General features: G+C 43.6%; 1 protein-coding gene across 6 annotated transcripts in view; it reads right to left on the reverse strand.

Annotated features, from left to right (window-relative positions):
* Nucleotides 1-3236: 3236 nt before the first annotated feature.
* The window catches only part of EYA3 (EYA transcriptional coactivator and phosphatase 3), a 116113-nt gene continuing 100282 nt past the window's right edge, over nt 3237-19067 (reverse strand). For all 6 annotated transcript variants that reach the window (XM_006262967.4, XM_019489161.2, XM_059729657.1 and 3 more), the window contains 4 exons: nt 13539-13653; nt 11684-11805; nt 7880-7980; nt 3237-7164 (listed from right to left, as the gene is read on the reverse strand). In XM_006262967.4, coding sequence (XP_006263029.1) covers nt 7084-7164; nt 7880-7980; nt 11684-11805; nt 13539-13653 — 419 coding nt within the window. In that variant the 3' untranslated portion in view covers nt 3237-7083. The remainder of the gene's footprint in view (nt 7165-7879; nt 7981-11683; nt 11806-13538; nt 13654-19067) is intronic.

Below are 19067 nucleotides of genomic sequence, written 5' to 3' on the forward strand. Positions count from 1 at the left end.
AGGGCTGCCCTCTATCATTTAGGGAAGGGGTGTCAAAATAATCTGCATCAGAAGTCTTATTGGGTAGTGCGATGACTAGGTTAGAAATGTAGGATATTGGCCCTTCTAGAAATTAAGAGGCAACAAAAAAGCAACCCTACAATTTGGGAGGAAGTAGGAAGCTCAAGAACACACTGCATGAGAGCTGCCAGTGGCTTTATAACTCTGGCGGAGCAAAACAGTGCAAATGACTTTCAGCAACAAAAATCTGTAAAAATGTCAGCAGTTGGGCAGCCTTCATCCAGCAGCAGAGAGAGAATAGGAATGCACCCAGTGACCTAGTTTGCGTAACTGCCTTATTACCATATTTAAAATTAAATGATTAGCCTTCAAAATAGTCTTGCAAACAGCTCCAGACCAATAACTATGCTGCAACTAAACTTTCTATTAATGACCAAACATATCTCTGCTCTGAGTGACCCCATGATGGTAGTCACAAGTAGAAGACTGGCTCAGTGGTGCTGGATGCTTTTTTACATAAGAAGCTAGAAATATGTTAATAGGTATTAGTAACGGGACTAGCACAAGTTTATATGGGACTCAGGGAATGACTGTTCTACACAATCATCAACCTTCACTTGGTCCTGTATCCCAGGCATTTGGGCCCATTTCTTGTTCTGTCTGTACAGCACCAAACATAAGCTTGATCACAGATGTCTGGGAATAGGATTGGGCCCATGGATAGGTTATGCTCTTGAAGGAACCTGAACCATCAGTTTGTTCCTAAGGCTTTAGTGTTGTCACCGCGATTGTTCAGATAATCTGTGAGAAGCAAGATTTGTTTAGTAATACCCTTTACTGGACTAATGATATAGATGGGAGAAATGTTGGATAAGTTCTTGGGCACAAAAAGCCCTTCCTCAGGTTCCTAGAGAACATACTTTTAAAACAGAGTCTTCAATCTAGCAGTGGTATGCTGAGATCCAGACTGGAAGATGAAGCTGGACTAATTCAGGCTAGGAGGATAATTAGCCACTGGAACACTAAACCAAAAATGGTGGTGGTAGGGATTTCCCATATTTGGCAATTATTAAATCACAACTGGATGCTTTGCTAAAAGAGAAGCTGGAATTTGACAAGGAATTAATGTAGGAAGCCTTATGGTCTGTGTTATAGTGGCAGTCAGAATGGCCCCTTTTAGCCTTAAAATCTGCAAACACTGGAAAATTTGGGCAGAATCCCCAACTGGAAATAAGAACAAAGTACAGGAGTGGGACTTTCTGTAAGGGGGACACTGTGCAAAGAGTAACGTGGAAACCGAGCTCTGTGTGAATGTGCGCCCGAGACATGTATATGACATGTAACATGGCACTTAGCCACAGTGGTCTGCACAGTACTTTGTAACAAAATAAGTCTGTGATGGCTACTGCCAGCGCAGTCACACCATAGGGGCAGATGCCAGAGGGGAGACGGTAGTAATCTGCCTGTACATTAATGGGAAAAACCTTAACATAACATTGAGAGAGAGCGAGCATGTACACAAGGAACGCCAAGTTCACAAAAGCTGCCTCCCTGCTAGTCTTTTCTCTTCTCTGCTTTTGGTCAGCTCCTAGCTGGCTCCTAGCCCAGGACTGTCTAACTTCCAGGTGGCCAGGGGCCACACCAGTGGGCTGCACACCCCACAGGAGTCTCCCCCACTATTGCACTGCATGCCTGACCTCCCCCTCACTGTACCATGTGCCGACAACTCCCTCACTGCTACTGTGTGCCCAAGGCCTTCCTTCTGCCAGTACAGTGCATCTGCGAGTCCTCCCCCCACATGCTACGCTGTGCCTGCAACCTTCCCCCCAGCTACACCATATGGACACCCCATTGCTGCACTGCATACCTGGAACCCCCTGACCTCTCTCCCTCCCAGTGCAATGCATGTCCTAGGCTCACCCTTAGCTCCTCACACCGTCTCACTCTCTGGGTCAGAACAGGAAGCAGCAACCAGAGGAAGGGGGAGCTAGATGCGAAGTGGCAGCTGGGCAGGAGCCTGGGGGCCACAAGTTAACCCACGGGACCTGTGGGCCCCCAGTGGGACAGCCTGCCCTAGCCAGGCAGGGCCTCCAGGCTTCAGCTCTCCAGGGCTCTGCCTGCAGCCACAGAGCTCCCAGCCTTTGTTCAACACTGTCCCAGTTTCTTACATTGCAACTCTGGGCTGCATCGCATCCATAGTCTTGCTTCGTACAGCATGGTCAACTCCACGCTTTCTTCTTGATTTATTGTGTGTGGCAGTGTGGACATGGAGCATGCCCATGACAGGATCTGTGGATGGCGGGCAGAGGGAAGGGTACCTGGGTTTTGTCATTCTCCCTTTTGGATGTCATTGAATCATAGGAGGAGGGCTGGAAGGGACCACTAGAGGTTATCTAGTCCAACCCCCAGCTCAAGACAGGATCCTATCTAAATCATCCCATACAAATCCTTGTCTAACCTATTCATAAAACTACACAATCAACCCTGTCACACGACCTCAAGATACATTGCCATAAAACACCAAGAACGCCCTAACCTGCCCCAGGTAAAGCAGCGGGATGATGGCTGCCAGTGTCCTGCTATTGAAACGCAAACAAGGAGTCCTCAGCACTCTTCAGACAAAGACATCTTCAAACTTATAATGCTCTACAGCAGCTTCCAGTCAGTCCCTACTGACACCTGCAGGACAACATCTGGATAAAGTCTTGCCAGCTTCTGGTTCTGATCTGTCAAGCAGCTACCCTCTCACAAACTTGACAATTTATCCAGTGCCACAGCTTTGCCTGTACCTTTAAATACCCAGTCAGGCTTTTCTGCTGTGGCTGGCTCCTCCTTCACTGCACTCAACCTCCCACTAGCTAGAGCTGGTCCCAGTTGGGTGCACTGTTAAGTAACCGGCCATGAGAGATGCACACAAGAAAGGGATGCCTTTTCTGCTCACAATCTCAGCAGCTTGCAGCAAAGTGAATACTAACTACCCATTGTCTGTCTCAGATGATGACCCAGGGTCCCAACTCCCTAATCATCCCAAAGAAAGGTTGAGAAGAATTTTCCTTTGCTTCTGTCTCTTGACTGTGTTAGCTTCAGCTGCAGAAGGCTCCAGGGCTGTCAAACTGAGATTTTAAAGACAGCTTGATTCCTTCCCTGACACCTACTCTTCAAAACCCACAATTCCCCATTCATTGTGAGAATGGCACAAATGTAGTGAAAGTGTTACAGCCAACACACCATACCAATTATTACAGAAAATAGAAACTTTATTTTTCCAGTTCATAGGACAGCCCCCATTACACAGAACATGAACAATCAAGGAATTTGCAGCCATTAATGCCCTCAGTCTCATACATATACTGTAACCAACACCTTGCTGCTAGATAAGGCTTCTGGAAGTTCCAGAGGGACTTGACTCAAGTTATGCTTTCTAAAATACTTAAGCACAAGGGTGTCTAGAACTAGCAAATATCAGTGGGTTGGCTTTAAAGGATTGAGACTGCAGGGTGAGCTGAAAGACACTCGGAGCCGAGGACACAGAAGTACCCACCTGCCATGGAGAAAACAGGAATACTTAGAGGGAGCATTTTAGTGATGCAGAGTATTCCCCTCCCAGATTTTTGGCTTTAGAATTTGGTGTGGCATTTATCCATGAAATAATGGGAAAACAATTAAATCATGCGAAAGGCAGCTATAAATTTCCTTGCATAAAGAGGAACTCCTCGCTGCCAGTCCATTGGGAAAGGGACCATTCTCAAACCTAGCCACCAGGGGAAAAAAAATAAAGGAGCCAGGTTAACCTTTATTAATGTAACACAGAAATGTACCATCAACATCCTGTTAGAAAAGTATTTTACATACATTCAAGGAAACATCATATAAATATTAGTATGAAATGTCACTGGCTGCAAGAGTTTCACATTCAGCCTAAGTTTTGCCAATATCTTAAAAGTTCCTTTAAAACATCTGAAGTAAACAAACACAAAGCAAAACCTGGCAGGTATTTGTGTGCCCAGTACCTTGGCTTCCAGCATGTGCTAGAAACACAGAGAGAAAAAAAATAAAATAAAAAAAGCCAGGGCAGTCAAACTCTCCCCTGAAGTTCTTCTCTGTATAATTATTGAAGCAAAGGGGAAGCTTGTCCAAGTTAGATGGTGGGAGGTTAAGGCACCAGTTTTGATCCCAAAGTTAAAGTTCACTGAAGTATGAGACATGCTTCAAATAATCTCAAGTTCCACAAGGTGAAGTGTCTCATAGGTACATTTACAAGAAAAATTCTGAAGGGTTAGTGAGCCTCAACTCTGACAGAACTGTAATGGAAACCAGAACTGGGTTTTTTTTGTAACTCCAAGGTAGAAAGATTCCTTATCTTCAGATGCAAAGTTTTCCCACCTGTGGAAATGATGTACTTTCATGTGGTCTATTTCCTGCTGGACCATCTCTAAAGGTTAAATGTAGTACTCACCCTTCTAGGGGCTTTTTTTAAAAAAAGATACTATTTTAGGAACCAAGAACAAGAAAACCCCTTACCTTCTGGCACCTATTGAACACTCATCTCCTTTCCTATACTACTGTATACCTATCTTGCTTTCTGATGACTTTTGTAGCTCACAAGAGATTGTGAGCCTTTCCATTGAGCACCACAATTTACAGTGAATATTCTCCCAGCCTCATGGTCTTTCTCAGCCCAGTTTATGTATGGGAGAGCAGGCTCTTGGCCTGCTTCACAGGGAGCAATGAAGTTTCCTGTCATTGCCAGCGGATAAACACTGCTGTGCTTCCTTTGAGCAAGAGATAGTTCAGGTAGTATTCTACAGCCAACAGGCAGGAACTCTAGCAGTAGTTAAAAGTACAGCTACTTTTCCAAATTCCAAAACAGGGCTTCCACTGAATGAACCAGAGAGTAACAACTCACCACAAAAACCAGATCCACAGAGTCTCTAATGCAGGAAGATGATACCCAGTCTGAATACAATCGTTCCCATACACACAGTATTCCATAAATAGAAAAGCTCTCCTGGGAGTCATCCAGCTCTGGAGTCCATCTGCCTAAGGTCAGAGTGTAAAACCAGCATGTCTAACAAGCAGACTGGATGGCAAAGCCAGGCTCCTACTTCCATGGTACTGATCTGGTGCTCCATTTGGTGTCTGGGAGAAGGATGCACATTCCTTATTTGCTGTGTTATTAAGATCAAAATTTAAAACGTGTTTGAAATCCAAAGACCCCAGTACTTCCCTGGTTCTCACAACTTAGTCTGTCTACATTATGGACTGTTTCTACAACTCTCCCACAGTTGTTAAAGGGGGAGCCTGAGTATGAAGCCATCCCTTACTACCAATATTACAATTGTAATTTCATTTAATCCTGTTTCAGGCAAGTAATTGACAAATATTAGAATATTCCATTAAATTGGGCTGGTGGTAACCCTGGCACCAATGTTCAAGGAGCATTCTTAGTGTAGACAAGGTTCAGTGCCAGTGTGTTGGCTCAAACTCAAGAGCCTGTAGGGCATGTGGTTATACTTCAGACACATCTATAGCCAAAAACACGCAGCTGCTCAACATCCTCCTCAGCCAGTAGCTGTTCAAATGAAAACATTGAGCTTTCCTAATCATCCCCTCTTCAGGTTCCAGATGGGTGACCAAGGACTGCCCTGGAACCCAGGCAACTCTTATGCTTAGGTAGTTTCTATCCCATTTTAGGACAAAAAGCAGAGTGAGCATACAGTTGTTGAGCATGAGGTCCTATCCCATATCAAGAACTTCTGAAGAGTTACAAGCTTATGTGACTGGCAAGGCCCCCTGCCTCCTCAATCTAAATATTGCTAGGGAAGAGTTGTGCTAAGGGGGTATAGGTCACCTCACTTCACACTGTCATCAGCTTCATTATCTACTGTCTTAATAGAAAGGTTAGTATACCCACAATTCCTGTGTCTGATGTGCTGTGGATTGCTGAATGATGGGTTTCCTAGATAGATTCCCTCTCACAAAGAAGGTTGTTTGTTTTCAACCATGTCTTCACTATAACAGAAAGTGGAATACCCCTCATATTGAACTAGATCCAGCTAACAAAGCCTTACTGGACATAAATGGTGTTTGGAGAACAGAAGTGAACGCTAATAAATGTTCTTTTTCCTTATGTTATTAATATGGTGTAAAAGTCCTTTAAATTATTCCAGACCAAGTGAAGACTCTCTTATTCATGTCGGAGGCACTGAATACAATAATGCTAATGCTAGCACCTTAATTTTCAGATTCAGCTCCTTATTCTTAACATGTCTAGCACGCTGCAGACCAGGTCATTGGCTGGGCTGGAATTTACTAACCCTCAGGTTTGTAAACAGGGTGGTGTATACAACATACACAAACACATGTGAGAGATCCACACATTGAACAGGAAGTCAGTTATTCACTAGGAATGACATTTTCCTAAATGAAAAACTGAAAGTTCTAGACATATTTCTTTCTCCCTTATTAATATCCAATAAACCTAAATTGGGATAAAATTATCTAAAAAATGGCAATAAATTAACTGCTCTGAACAGGGGGAGAGAAAAGGCAGAGATTTTTACAGCAACACAGAGGCATTCTTCATATTTTCATTAATATTTTCAACAAAAAAAAAAATACCAACCATTCACTTTGGTTTTGCCAGAAGGGAAAGATTTATCCAGCTCTAGACACTGGACCCTTGTCTATAAAAATAAAAATAACCCATTTACTTTGGGTTCCATAACTAAATCGAGAGAGGGATTTTACAAAAGTTTGCTGCTTTTACCGCAAGCCTGTGTACAGTGACTCTCTGTAGACTACCTGCTTGAAGAGGTCTCTTGGCCCTAGCAACACCCTTCTGTAGGCAAGAGAGAACACCTGGACTATGCTGAGTCTGCAGCTTTCTGGGTAAAACACTTTCTACTTGGTAGTACCATGCTCCTGAGGAAATGACCAAGTGACACTCTACTGTAAAGTCTGTTAGCTACATTTTTTTTCCATCAAGACGAAAAGAAAGTATCCAGATGGCATGATTTCTGCCTCTCCAAATAAATAGAGAAGGGCTTATGAGGAGCTGCATTCACTCCTCTGCTGAACTTCTTACAGGAAGTCGAGTTCAAGGGCCTGGTGAAGGGACACAAGGTCTGCGTGATTTGTGATCCTCCAAAAGGGCATGTTGTGCTGAAACAGATAGTTATAAAGTCAATGTAAAAACAGGTTTTAACTCCAACATGAGGATAGCCAAAGTACATCTGTGGAGTTCTACAATGCAGTCTAAGACTATGTGGCTTGGAGTAGCTGAGGATGATCCTTCAACTTACCCCACCAGAGGTATAGACACATTTCTAGTTTTAATGATAAAATCCAGAAGATATACCAGAAGCAGTCTAGTGGCTTGACTTAAGAATCAAGTTCTCTCTCATTTCATTGCTCAAAGAACTTGTATTTTCTAAAATACATGCAACAATTATATTCTGTGATCACAACAGGGCACTGTTTTAGGGGAATGAATTCCACTTACAGATTGTGACTGTTAAAGGCAACCAATATATATATTCCCTAATCTGTAAGTGTAATGCATTCTTCCAGTGTGTGTGTGTGTTACACATGCACATTTTTTATGGTTGCCTGTATATATCTATATCTATGAGCAGAGATGCTCAGAATGAGAAATCAGGCATTCAGGAGTCAGTTAATTCCCTAGATTAAAGTGCTGGGAAGTCCCTTAAATCTGCCATACTGGACATCATACTTTATATACCTGTAATTGATAAATGAGCTTGGGGGATGTATCACAAACAACTCCATCATTAGGATACTCCAGCCCTACACACACACAAGCATCATCCCACATTTCTATGATCCCACATCTTAAACTACAGTCCTGGACACTCACCTGTTTGGCTGCAATCTCTTCATCACGCCCATCTCCAATTACCACATATGTTACTTTCTTTCCAAATCGTGACACAATCCTCTCAAAACAGCTCTCTTTACCTGCCAAAAGAAATTTCCCTCTTAACCACTTATGGGAGGAGCACAGGAGACCCTTGTGCAGGTCTCCTTTCCCAAGGGCAACGGCAAGCTCTTGTTTCCTTTCACAAGGCTACCACTTCACTGGATGGGAGAACAATTGCTTTGGAGTCTAACAATTAAAACAAAAAATCACTGAAATTCACACAGATATTTGTTGCAAAGCAACATATCAGGGTTTTTTCATTTGATAAGTTTCCCATGACAGGACAGAATTATGGCAGTTTTCAAATCCCATTATTTTCATACAAGTTGGGCTAAACTTTGATCCAGTAACTTCAGTCCCTCCCGTTTTGAAATTCTTTGGGGACTACTGCAATTTGCTTTGTACATGGTTCCCTCTTAGAATAATGACCTTGCAACCAAGGAGGATTTGGCACCATGGAGAAGTTTGCCTGCTTCTGCCACTTTGAGTAACTAGTGATATGGCTTTCTACTGGTAATACCACGGTCCAGCTTGTCTAATGGGCAGAGGACCCCACCAGCAGGATTTCTACCTGGGCTCTACACAGACTATTATATAACCAGGTGAAATTTACCTAGTTTTGTACACCAACCTAAGTCAGGCCAGGATCAGAAATGGAAAAACAAGCAGTTAAAGTCGAGAGACTTTGTCCTCGCCAGTAGGAGATAGAAGAGCAGATAAGAACTTGTCTGCCTTTAGCAACTGAATATTCTAGGAAGCATATAGGCAGACAACACCTAAGCCACTTTAAATTTACACTGAGAGAGTTTTACCCTGATTCTTTTCAAGATACTTCTGCACCAAATTTGGCAACGTTAGCCCAGGTTACAGGTTTGCATCATCTCTCCACTACTATTTTATGCTGGTGTAAACATGTTATCTCCCTGCCCTGACTCAGAGCTACTTATGCCATCATCAAGCTGGTACAGCACCCTCCCCCAGCTGGTTCTGAACTATGGCTTTACCCTTACCCTCACTCTAACAGGCATTTAACTCCTATAGGCATTCCAGCAGGGAGCATGTTGTATACCTCTCCAGCAGACTTCTGGCCAGGGTTAGAAATCCTCTCTTATCTCAGACATATTCAACACATGGGATAACCAGAAACAGGCCCTGAAGTTTTACCACTGTTTTTTAAAGAGGACACTGAAAGTCTGTTGTTTGAGCAAAGTCTTTTTAATCACCACAGTAATGGGTAACAGCTTTCATTCTTATTGTGGGCCATGGGGGTGCGGGGTGGGGTGGGAAACAGGAACACAGGATACAGGACTACAGAAGATCTCCTGCCAACAAGTCCAGCTCCCTGCCATAGCTAGCTTCCTACTGTTGTTATTCCACACGCCTGTTGCCATTTGTTTAGAAAGTAACAGGACTTTACTGATGAAATTCACATCTCAAAAACAGTTACTGATAAAGATGTGTTCAATGCCTCTCATCTCACAAGTACATTTGGTTAAAAATCAAGGTTAAAACCACAGAGTAAAAGAATTAAAGAATAGCAGGTTTTCAGTTTTAAAACAGGAACATGATATGATAGTGATGTGGTGATACTGTGGCTGTGGTGGTCCAGGAAATACATGAGGGGCGACAATTCTTGAGGGTGATATCTATTATTGAACCATGCAATTGGTGCAATACAATATATCATCTACAAATGGGAACAAGAAATGTTGGGGTTCAAAAATTTCTGTGCAGCATTAGGAACTTAAATACAGCAGCTACAGGGTAGCAAGTGGGAGCTGTAAGAACAGCCTATGTTGATTTACTTGGCATCACTGGGTAAGCTAATATAACAGTGTGGAAGCAAAGAATGGCTGAGGCCTGGCGGAGGGGGGGGGAGAAGAGAGATTCCTTAGATAAGAGGAAGATGACCATTAAAACTGTCTTGAAGGACACAAAACAGATAGCCCCAAGGTGGGAAAGGCTAGTTTAGGAAACCCTTTGTCTTGAATCTATAAAAGGTTAATTGCCCTTACTGTAAGGCAGAGAGCCAAGGGAATTTTCCCTTTAACGGTCTCTCTCCGATAGCTATCGAAATAAAGTTTCTACCTGACCTTATTCCAAATTCTACAGCGTGTTTTTTCCATGACAACAGACCCAAAGGCTGAGAAGTAAAATAGGTTGACAACATTTTTCCAAGCTGATTGATGTATATTTACATTTATCTTGATGCTGTCTGTATAACATAACATTTATAGAGTCATAAATGAAAGAACACTAAAACACTTTGAATGTGCTTGGAGCAGTGGTTGGTGGTCAGTCTGTGGCACATGAACTACAAGTGGCATGGGCAGCTGCTCTGTAGGGTATGCAAGCCCAACAGAGCCCTAGTCTGAGTCCCCAGTTGCTTGGTAAAGGGAGGCTCTGGAATATTTGCAGAGGAGATTAGAGAGGGCAAGACCACAGCTCCAAGAGGTGTCAAGTGTCACTGCCAAGAACCAGATTAACCCTTTCTGGCCCTGCAGCCACTACAAATTCAGAAGTTTGAGTCCTCACTTGCAATATAAAACTGCAGCAGTAACACCTCTTTGACACCTTTTTTACAGTAGTATCCTGTCCCAGTTCTCCTTCATGCAGCAGGGGGATGGAGTCTTCCTGACTTCATTCCAATGCCCCAAGGTACAAGCTCTATCAGTCAGACCTCTGGGGGCTGGGGATCAGAGCAGCAATCGCAGATGATTGAGGCTTAACTTAGGTTTCATAGACATTAGGGCTGGAAGGGACCTTGCAAGATCAAGTCCAGCCCCCCTGCCACAGAACTTGTGCTATGCCTGCCAAAATGTTGGCTACCACTGGCTTGGGGGACTCTGATTCTGTGCACCCCTCAAGCTCTGGGAAATCAAGTTGCCCATTGTCCCTTAGCATTGACAAGCCAAGTGTGTTTTATCCAATGCAAAGAATAAGTTGTGCTGGAACATATCACAGAACAGCTGGTTCGCTTCACTTAATGATGTCTGTTTCTAGCCTTTGTTACCACAAGGCTTTAGTCTTGGCTGCTTATAGAAACTGCTACACACAAAAGAATAATAAGAATTGAGAGGATAAATACAATAAAGGCCACTTCTCTGCCTGTACTGCTTGTTATCATTACTTCATCACTGGAAGTTTTAAGTACAGGTTAGATAAACCGTTGTTTGGCATGGTTTAGACATAGATTATTCCGTCTTGAGCAAGGGGTGAACTAGATGAATCTCTGGAGCACCTGCAGCCCTATTTTTATAGGATTAGTAATCAGAGTGATAGTATGGGTAACAAGGATATGCATAGAGTCTATACAACTGAAAGTGTATTGAATTCACAAGCCATACAACGGAACCTTTTCTCCAAATGATAACTATTTCAGTTCACAATTAATTTTGAAAATGCCATTTTGTATTGATTGATCAGCAATTAGCTGCAGTGACAAAGAAAGTGCAAAAGTCCTTGGTAGGGCTGCTCAAACTCAGCTGGTGACTTTGGGGGCTTGGACACACCAGGGTTTTGTGGTATTTTTTAAAACCCAGGGTAGCTAGATAGTGGTAGATTATGCAGATGTAAGCTCTACTTTATGCCAGTTCAACATATCTACAATAAGGGTTAGCACTGGTGCAAAATCCCTGATTATAGGCAAGCTCCCATTACAGATCCTAGGTTCTCCCCTCAAGGCTGGACCCCAAACAGGCATTCCATGCAACACAAAATTATTTGGAGTAATTACAATACCTATTTTTGTAGCACTATAAATATTTTCAATGGGGAACACTTCTCCCAGTCCATACAAGAGAACTTTGGCAAGAGCTGGCACCAGCTGGGTCGTCGTTATCAGGACATTCACACAATTTTTTCTAAAGGTGAAAAAAGAAACACGCTCTGAAAAGCATACCTGTGGCAGAAGAGCTGGGGATGGCTCGAGAGTTGCAAATGTTTCCCCTAGGAGGGACCATGTACTTTTGTGGACACTGCTCTACTTTTCAAAGTTTTTTTGGAACACTGATCTGGGGTGCTTGCAGATGTAAAAAATAAATAAAAATTGGTGCTTTAAACTTGGCAGGGCATTCCCACACTGAGCCCCAGGCTTGCCCAGAAGAGGCAGCGCATTACTTCAATCTGGCTCCCCTGTCATCTGTAAAGATTTGGTGCTTTAGGGGGGGCTTTTTTGGTACTTTTATCTAATAGCTGCTTGAATCAGCTTTAGCTAAAAGTGCCAAAATTGCCTGATCTTTATAGCTGCTGCAGAGCTGGGATTAAGTAACACATGCTGCTTCTTCCTGTAAAGCCCCCCCCCCTTTTTTTTTTTCAACACCTGCAAGCAGCTTTGGTTTAGTTACTCTCTGGCTGATGCTTAGGAAAAAGCTGCAATCTTGATTTGACTTCCCTCTTTTTTTGACCTTTCTCTCTCTTATCTTTATTATATTTGTGCATTTCTAACCTTTAAAACTATATTTAATGCCTTGTAAAGTAGCCTTGGTTTTTGCCTTTCAGTATATCTTTTGTTCCAAATTGCTGACATGAGGCTACAAAATCAGCCTGAAATTGACTCAGTAACATGCAGAACTTGAAGCCAGGATCCCCTATTCTGCAGGGGCTGAGTGTGCTGTGGAAACAGCTCATTTGGCTTTCTGGGTGGGAACACTATTTCACAGTTTTGAATTAACCTTTTTGACCAACATTTGGAGTGACTGTAACTGACACCAACAGGAGCTGTGCCCAGCTCACCATGGCCAAAAGAGGGTTTTATGTTATTACCAGGTTTCTGAAGATGGGACAAAATAGAAAGTGAGAAGGAATAGGGATCTCTCAGTGGATATCCTCCAAGAATGCATCAAAACCTTTTTGATAATTAAGCACGTAGTAGAAATCTGTGCATGGTGCAGAAGTAGATTCATAGAAACGAGTTTTCTAACTGGGTGCTAAAACAGGACTATTTATTTTTCTACTTTCTCCCTGCCTGCATAGTCCTCCAAGCCTAACTGCCAGTGTGCTCCTTTTATCCAACCTATTCCTGACCTCCAAGTCTCTGGCTCCTCTTTCTGGGAGAGTGAGGACAGGATTGCCGAGTACTCTGGCTTTCTGCTGACTAGCAGTTACAACTGGGATTAAGAAGGGTCACAGGCTGGAGTGCTCAGCCTCATCAGCTCATGTGAAGGGTTCTTGTCAATCGCACCTTTTGGAAAGCTGTTTTTTTTATTCTTCTGATAGAAGAATCAGTTTTCTGGCAAATTGAGACTGCTGAAGAAAATTTTCATTTCTGGAGGGGCAAAAAAGATGGCAATTTTGAAAGGAAAATTTCCAACCAGCTTTTATATGTGGCCACTATAATCAGCAGTTAGTTCTGCAGGGCTGGTGTTCATTAAGCCCTTTGCTTTGCTTTTGTGTAGGGTGCAAAAATGAGCAGGTAGAAATGAAAAGATGAGTGCATTCATCTTCTGCATTCTCCTGAGCTGCTGCTAAGAAAGCAACATTCTGTCCTTACGAAAAGCTTCAACCCTTTTCCAACATTACAGAAGGGACTGGAAAACTGATTATGGAAAATTACTATTAAAGCCACACACTCTCTCTCTCCCCACCACAAGCATACCTGGACTGTATGAGAAGTAGGGACTTTAATGCAGTTCCCAACCAGGAATCTGTTAACACTTCTATGTCAGTCCTTAGTCTCTGTAAGGCATCCCTCTTCTGTGGGCTGAGAAGGCCTATAAGAAATGCAAGCAGACAGAAGAAAACGTCATCAGAAACATATTTTTCCTCAAATAGAGTCAGTGTCCAATGATGAGACTATCTTCACTAAAGATATCAGGAATGCTTTCCGGAATGCTTAATTGAAAGATGGTTTTGAAGGTTATTTACAACCTGAGAATGGCATTAGAAGGATATCACCTATAATTCAGCTTCCACACACAGTGGAGACAAGGCTCCAAAACTTAGATTTTCTCCCTGAACCCTAAGGAAAGAGTTAAGAAAAAAATGCTGTATTTTGTGATGTATAAGAGTTTAAAATCATATCTTGAAGTAAAGACCGTGAAATATGTTGGATTTTGTTCCAAAGAACTCAACAGTAGAGGAATGGATTAGAAGTTAAGAATTCAAAGATTACAAAGCCAGAAGGAACCATTTGATCAAAGCACCCCTTGTTAGATTCAAATTCATCCTTGAAAATGCCAGGTCTTACCTTCCATCCATTTCTTGGCTGTGAAAAAATAATAAAGTAATTCTTCTGTTGCAAAGACCTCAGACCACAACAGATCAGAATGTTTTGGACACTGTGGATTCCTATTTGAAATCTTTGTGTTTATCTTGTGAATATGTATGTATTTGCACACTGACCAGTGCTAATATTGGGCAGCACCCCATGGCACCCTTAAAGGATCTCAGAGCACCCCAGGGTGCCACAACAATCTATTTTGATCTACTTAACACAGGCCATAATACTTCACTGGCTGAAGTGCAACACGTCTAAAATCTAAAAATGGCCAGTGATGGGTAATCCAGGTCTTGATCAGTTGTTTCAGTGGTTAATACATGTTGGTAGGGCTACAAACTAGAATAAGAGGAGTTTCTGAAAGTAAGGGTTGAGATGAATTGACACAGACTGTTGGCTAGTTAGGAGCATTAAAGATGGATGCCATCAGTCTACAGTATCCATGGTTAAAAAATACTTCAGAGGCATCCAAGTGCGTCTTAAAAGTATCCAGAGTAGGTGCTTGCCAACTCTGGGAACTCAGACAGTAAAGAAGTTGTTTCTTATGTCCAGCCTAAAACCGTCTTCCCGGAGTTTGTGACCATTAACCCTTGTCTTCCCTTGGGGCGCCCTGGTGAACAGATGTTCTCCCAGTTCCTGATCACACTCCTCATATATTTATAGGCTGCCACCACGCCCCCCCTGAGACTTCAATTCTCCAGGCTGAAGAGTCCCATGCCTCTCAGCCTCTCCTCATAACGCCTGCTCTCTTGACCTGTAATCATGCACATGGCTCCCCTGTGGACTCTCTGAAGCTTCTCAACATCCTTTTTAAAGTGTGGTGCCTAGAATTGGATGCAGTACTCCAGCTGTGGCCTCATCAAGGCCAAGTAAAGAGGGAAGATGACTTCCTGGGTCTTGCTTGAGATGTATCGGTAGATGCAAGCCAGGGTTTTGTTGGCTTTGCCAGCTGCATCATCATATTGATGGCTCATGTTCATCTTGTGGTCAGTCATGACCCCCAAGTCTCTTTCGGTCGTGGTGTTAATGAGTCTTAAAGGCACTGCTGAGCCTATAAGTATGATGTGGATTTTTTTCCGCTGAGGTGGAGCACCTTGCATTTCTTTGGTGAATGCCATCATGTTTTGATCTGCCCACCTTGTAAGCCTGTCTAGGTTGGCTTAAATCACCAGCCTATCCTCCAGTGTGATCACACTTCCCAATAATTTGGTGTCATCATCGAATTTACCCAGTCCGCTTCCGATACTTGAATCCAGTTTGTTCATAAATATATTAAAGAGTACTGGTCCAAGTACAGAGCCCTGGGGGACGCCACTGCTCACCATGCACTATGGTGACATGGTTCCATCGACTATATCTCTCTGGGTCCGACCAGGGAGCCAGTTCCCCAGCCATCAGACTGTAAGGTTGTCGAGGCTGCAGTTCCCCAGTTTTACCATGAGGATTTCATAGGAGACCTAGTCAAAGGCTTTTTTGAAGCCCAAATAAATTATATCAACCTCTTCTCCTTTGTTCAGGTGATGCACCACCTGGTCATAGAAGGAAATTAGGTTGATCAGGCAAGACTTACCTGCAATGAAGTCACGTTGGCTATCTTTCAGAACGTTGCATTCTGTTAGCTTGTTGTTGATGGTTTCTTTGATAATTTTTCCAATATCTTACCAAGAATTGAGGACAAACTGATTGGCCTGTAGCTCCCTGGATCTTCCTTCCTCCCTTTCTTGAAGATAGGCACAACATTGGCCCTCTTGGAATCTTCAGGAATCTCTCCCAAACACCACGAGTTCTCAAATATCCTCACCATTGGCTACACTACGATGTCAGCCAGTTCCTTTAGCACTCTTAGGTGCATTCCATCCATGCCAGCTGATTTGTGGATGTCCAGCCTCTCAAGGTGTTCCCTCACGAGATCTTCACCAATGATGGGCGTGTGTTTGCTCCTACCCTGGCAATTCTGCATCTTGTTTGGCAGGGTGGTCCCCTTGGGCTGGTGGAAGACCAACGCAAAGTAATCGTTAAGGAGATTAGCTTTTTCCTGGGTGCTGGTTGTCAGCTGCCCCATTTGGTTTAGCAAGGGTCCAATGTTGCCCTTGTTTTTCTTCCGACTACCCACGTATCTGAAGAAGGGACTTTTTCTTGTCCTTGATTCCCATAGCCAGTTTGAGTTCAGTTTCCGCCTTGGCTTTCCTAGTTTGCTCCCTACAGGTGCGGTGCTGAATACTCCTCCTTGGTGATGTTACCTGACTTCCATCCCTTATAGGCTTCTCTTTTCAGATATAGGAGGTCCAAGAGTCCCCTATTTAGCCATGGGGGTCGCCCAGCCCTTTTGCTACCTTTCCTACGTGCTGGGATGGACTTCTCTTGTGCTTCAAGGATCACGTTCTTAAGGAGTGACCACTCATTGTGGACTCCCCTCTTTATCAGATCATGGTTTCTCAGGGCTTTGACAACCAGCTTCCTGAGCTTATGAAAGTCGGCCTTCACTCAGTTTTGGGGGCATCATGGCCCCACTGGGGGAAAACTAGCTAGGGAGTGACTCCTGTTCCCCCATTTATCATCCCCAGCTCCATTTTCTGCCCCTTTGCTAGAAGCTGCTGGCGTGATATCCCCCTCATGGGGCTCTTGCCCTTTCAAAGCAGCTTGGAGCAAAGTGGATGGAGGTAGGAAGGGTGAACACTGGGCTCTCCCTTTTGTTTAGGAGAGGGAGAGTGGACTAGCTGGGCGAGTGAGTCCATGGTTACCACCTGGTTGTCAGAAAGTTGTTGGGAAGAGGAGAGGCTGCAAAAAGTGGGGGAGCTAGCTAGTAGGGCAGATGTGTGTGTGGTGTTACCAATCTTGGCCATTTTTAAGGGGCCTATGCTGAACCGCAGAAGTACTGCTAAGCAGAAGGCCTGAAGTCTGTTTCTGAGTGACCACAGTGTGAACTTTTGCATATATGACAATTAACTTGGTCAGCAAGTAAAAGAATCTATCAAGCACAATTAAACAAAGTACAAGACCTGAAAGGAGACAAAGGAAGACCACACATTAAATAATCCATATACACTATATCATAGCTTTATCTTAAAAATACTAGTAGGAGTGACTGATACTGTTTTACTACAATAGATATATTTTTCTTAAAATGCTTAGATAATTTGTAAAAACAAAAGCAGCCTCAGAGAAGACCAAAAACTAAGGTAAAAAACAGGAACAACATTCCACAATGGGGAAGAAAAGGAGATAAGAAATCCTTCCTTTTTTCTAATGATATAAATCCCAACCAACTGACACCTTCCAAGTCCACAAAGGATCTGATTCAATCCAGTTCCCAAAATTTCAGTGTAACAAAGAAACTGAAATAAAACCAATCAGAGATCATTTACTAGAATATTAAAACCAGGCATCTATAAATCTTGGGCATAGGCTGGAGGGAAATTTAGAGAACTCGGAAAATTCAAGAAGACTTGCTGGCAATCTGTGTGCCACCCTCCTCCCACACCTCAAGTCTCCCCCAGCTGATATAGGTGAGAATCTATAGTGTGATTTTATGGGTAGCCAGATAGACTTTGGATAAATGTTTGTTTTCATGTTTTAATGTACAAGCAAATAAAAGGTTCATCTGTAGACCTATGTCTGCCTCTTCTCTCAAGAGCCTACTCTCAAGGTTACCTGTAATCTGGGTAACAGTTGGGGGAGGAGGAGGGGGTGAGAGGGGAGGTCCTTTTACGAGGTCCTTTTACTCTGCGGGGAGGGGAAGATGGGCCTGATAAAAACAAAACCACAAACACAGGCGCACACAGAAGGAAAAGGGAAGCGCAATGCTGACTTATTCAGCCTGGACGAACAATTAAGAGGTACAGATAGAAAGCACAACCAGAAAGGAGCAACACTGACTCCAGAAGCAGGGCACTATGGTAAGGGACAACATGCTTCAGAGAACTGAAGAAAAACTGCCCTGGCAGCAGGTCCAAAAAAAGACTTATTTGGGAATATTTTCAAGTTCCTGTAATTTCACAGAAAAAAAAGGAAAACATGCTAAATGTAAACAGTACACCAAAAAGGTGCAAGGCCTTATTGTCAGAATGAAACATTATACAATATACTTCTTAGAAGGGAATGACTGTAAACACTATGATAAACTTTCCTTGCAGCAAGGGAAGTTTAGGCTGGTTATTAGGAAAAACTCTCACTAGGAGGGTGGTGAAGCATTGGAACAGGTTACCTAGAGAGGTGGTGGAATTTCCATCCCTGGAGGTTTTTAAGGACAAGCTCAACAAAGCCCTGGCTGGAATGATCCAATTGAGGATGGTCCTGCTTTGAGAAGAGGGGTGGACTAAATCAGTGTTTCTCAACCCATGGGTTGCGACCCAAAAGTGGGTCACAAGTATTTGAAAAGGTCATGAGCAAGTCCCAGCAAACAAAGAAAAGCAGGGATTTCCCACTGCAGGCTGGCAACATTCCAACTGCAAGGGGTTGCTTGGGGCATTTCGATGTAGCGGGCACTACATACAGCTGTACACGCGCACACACACCCACCCACCCACCCACATGGCTGGCATGCAGCCAGGCAGGGTTGTGGGAGCAGTCCCAGCAGCTGGATGCAGCTAAGTGTATGGGGAGTGGGGGCTGGAGGTCTAGGGCTTGGGGACTGTCCAGTGGGGGGGGCCATAGGACCTGGGGAATGTCCAGTGCCCCCACATTGGGACCTGTGCTGGATTCCACATTGACCTATCCTTCACTCAGAGGCATGGGTTGCTGCAGGTTCCAGCAAGGGGCAGGGCAGTAGGAACCAGGGAATCCCCAGGGCCTCATGCCTCTGTGTTGGAACTTGTGCTGACCCATGCTTGCCTCCATGTCCCAGCAAAGAGGTATGGGGTGGTACAGGACCTGGGAAATTCCTGGTGCTCCAAGCTTCCATGCCAGGAC

This window comes from Alligator mississippiensis, chromosome 6 (assembly GCF_030867095.1).
Source record: "Alligator mississippiensis isolate rAllMis1 chromosome 6, rAllMis1, whole genome shotgun sequence".
In the NCBI taxonomy this organism is placed as follows: Eukaryota; Metazoa; Chordata; order Crocodylia; family Alligatoridae; genus Alligator; species Alligator mississippiensis.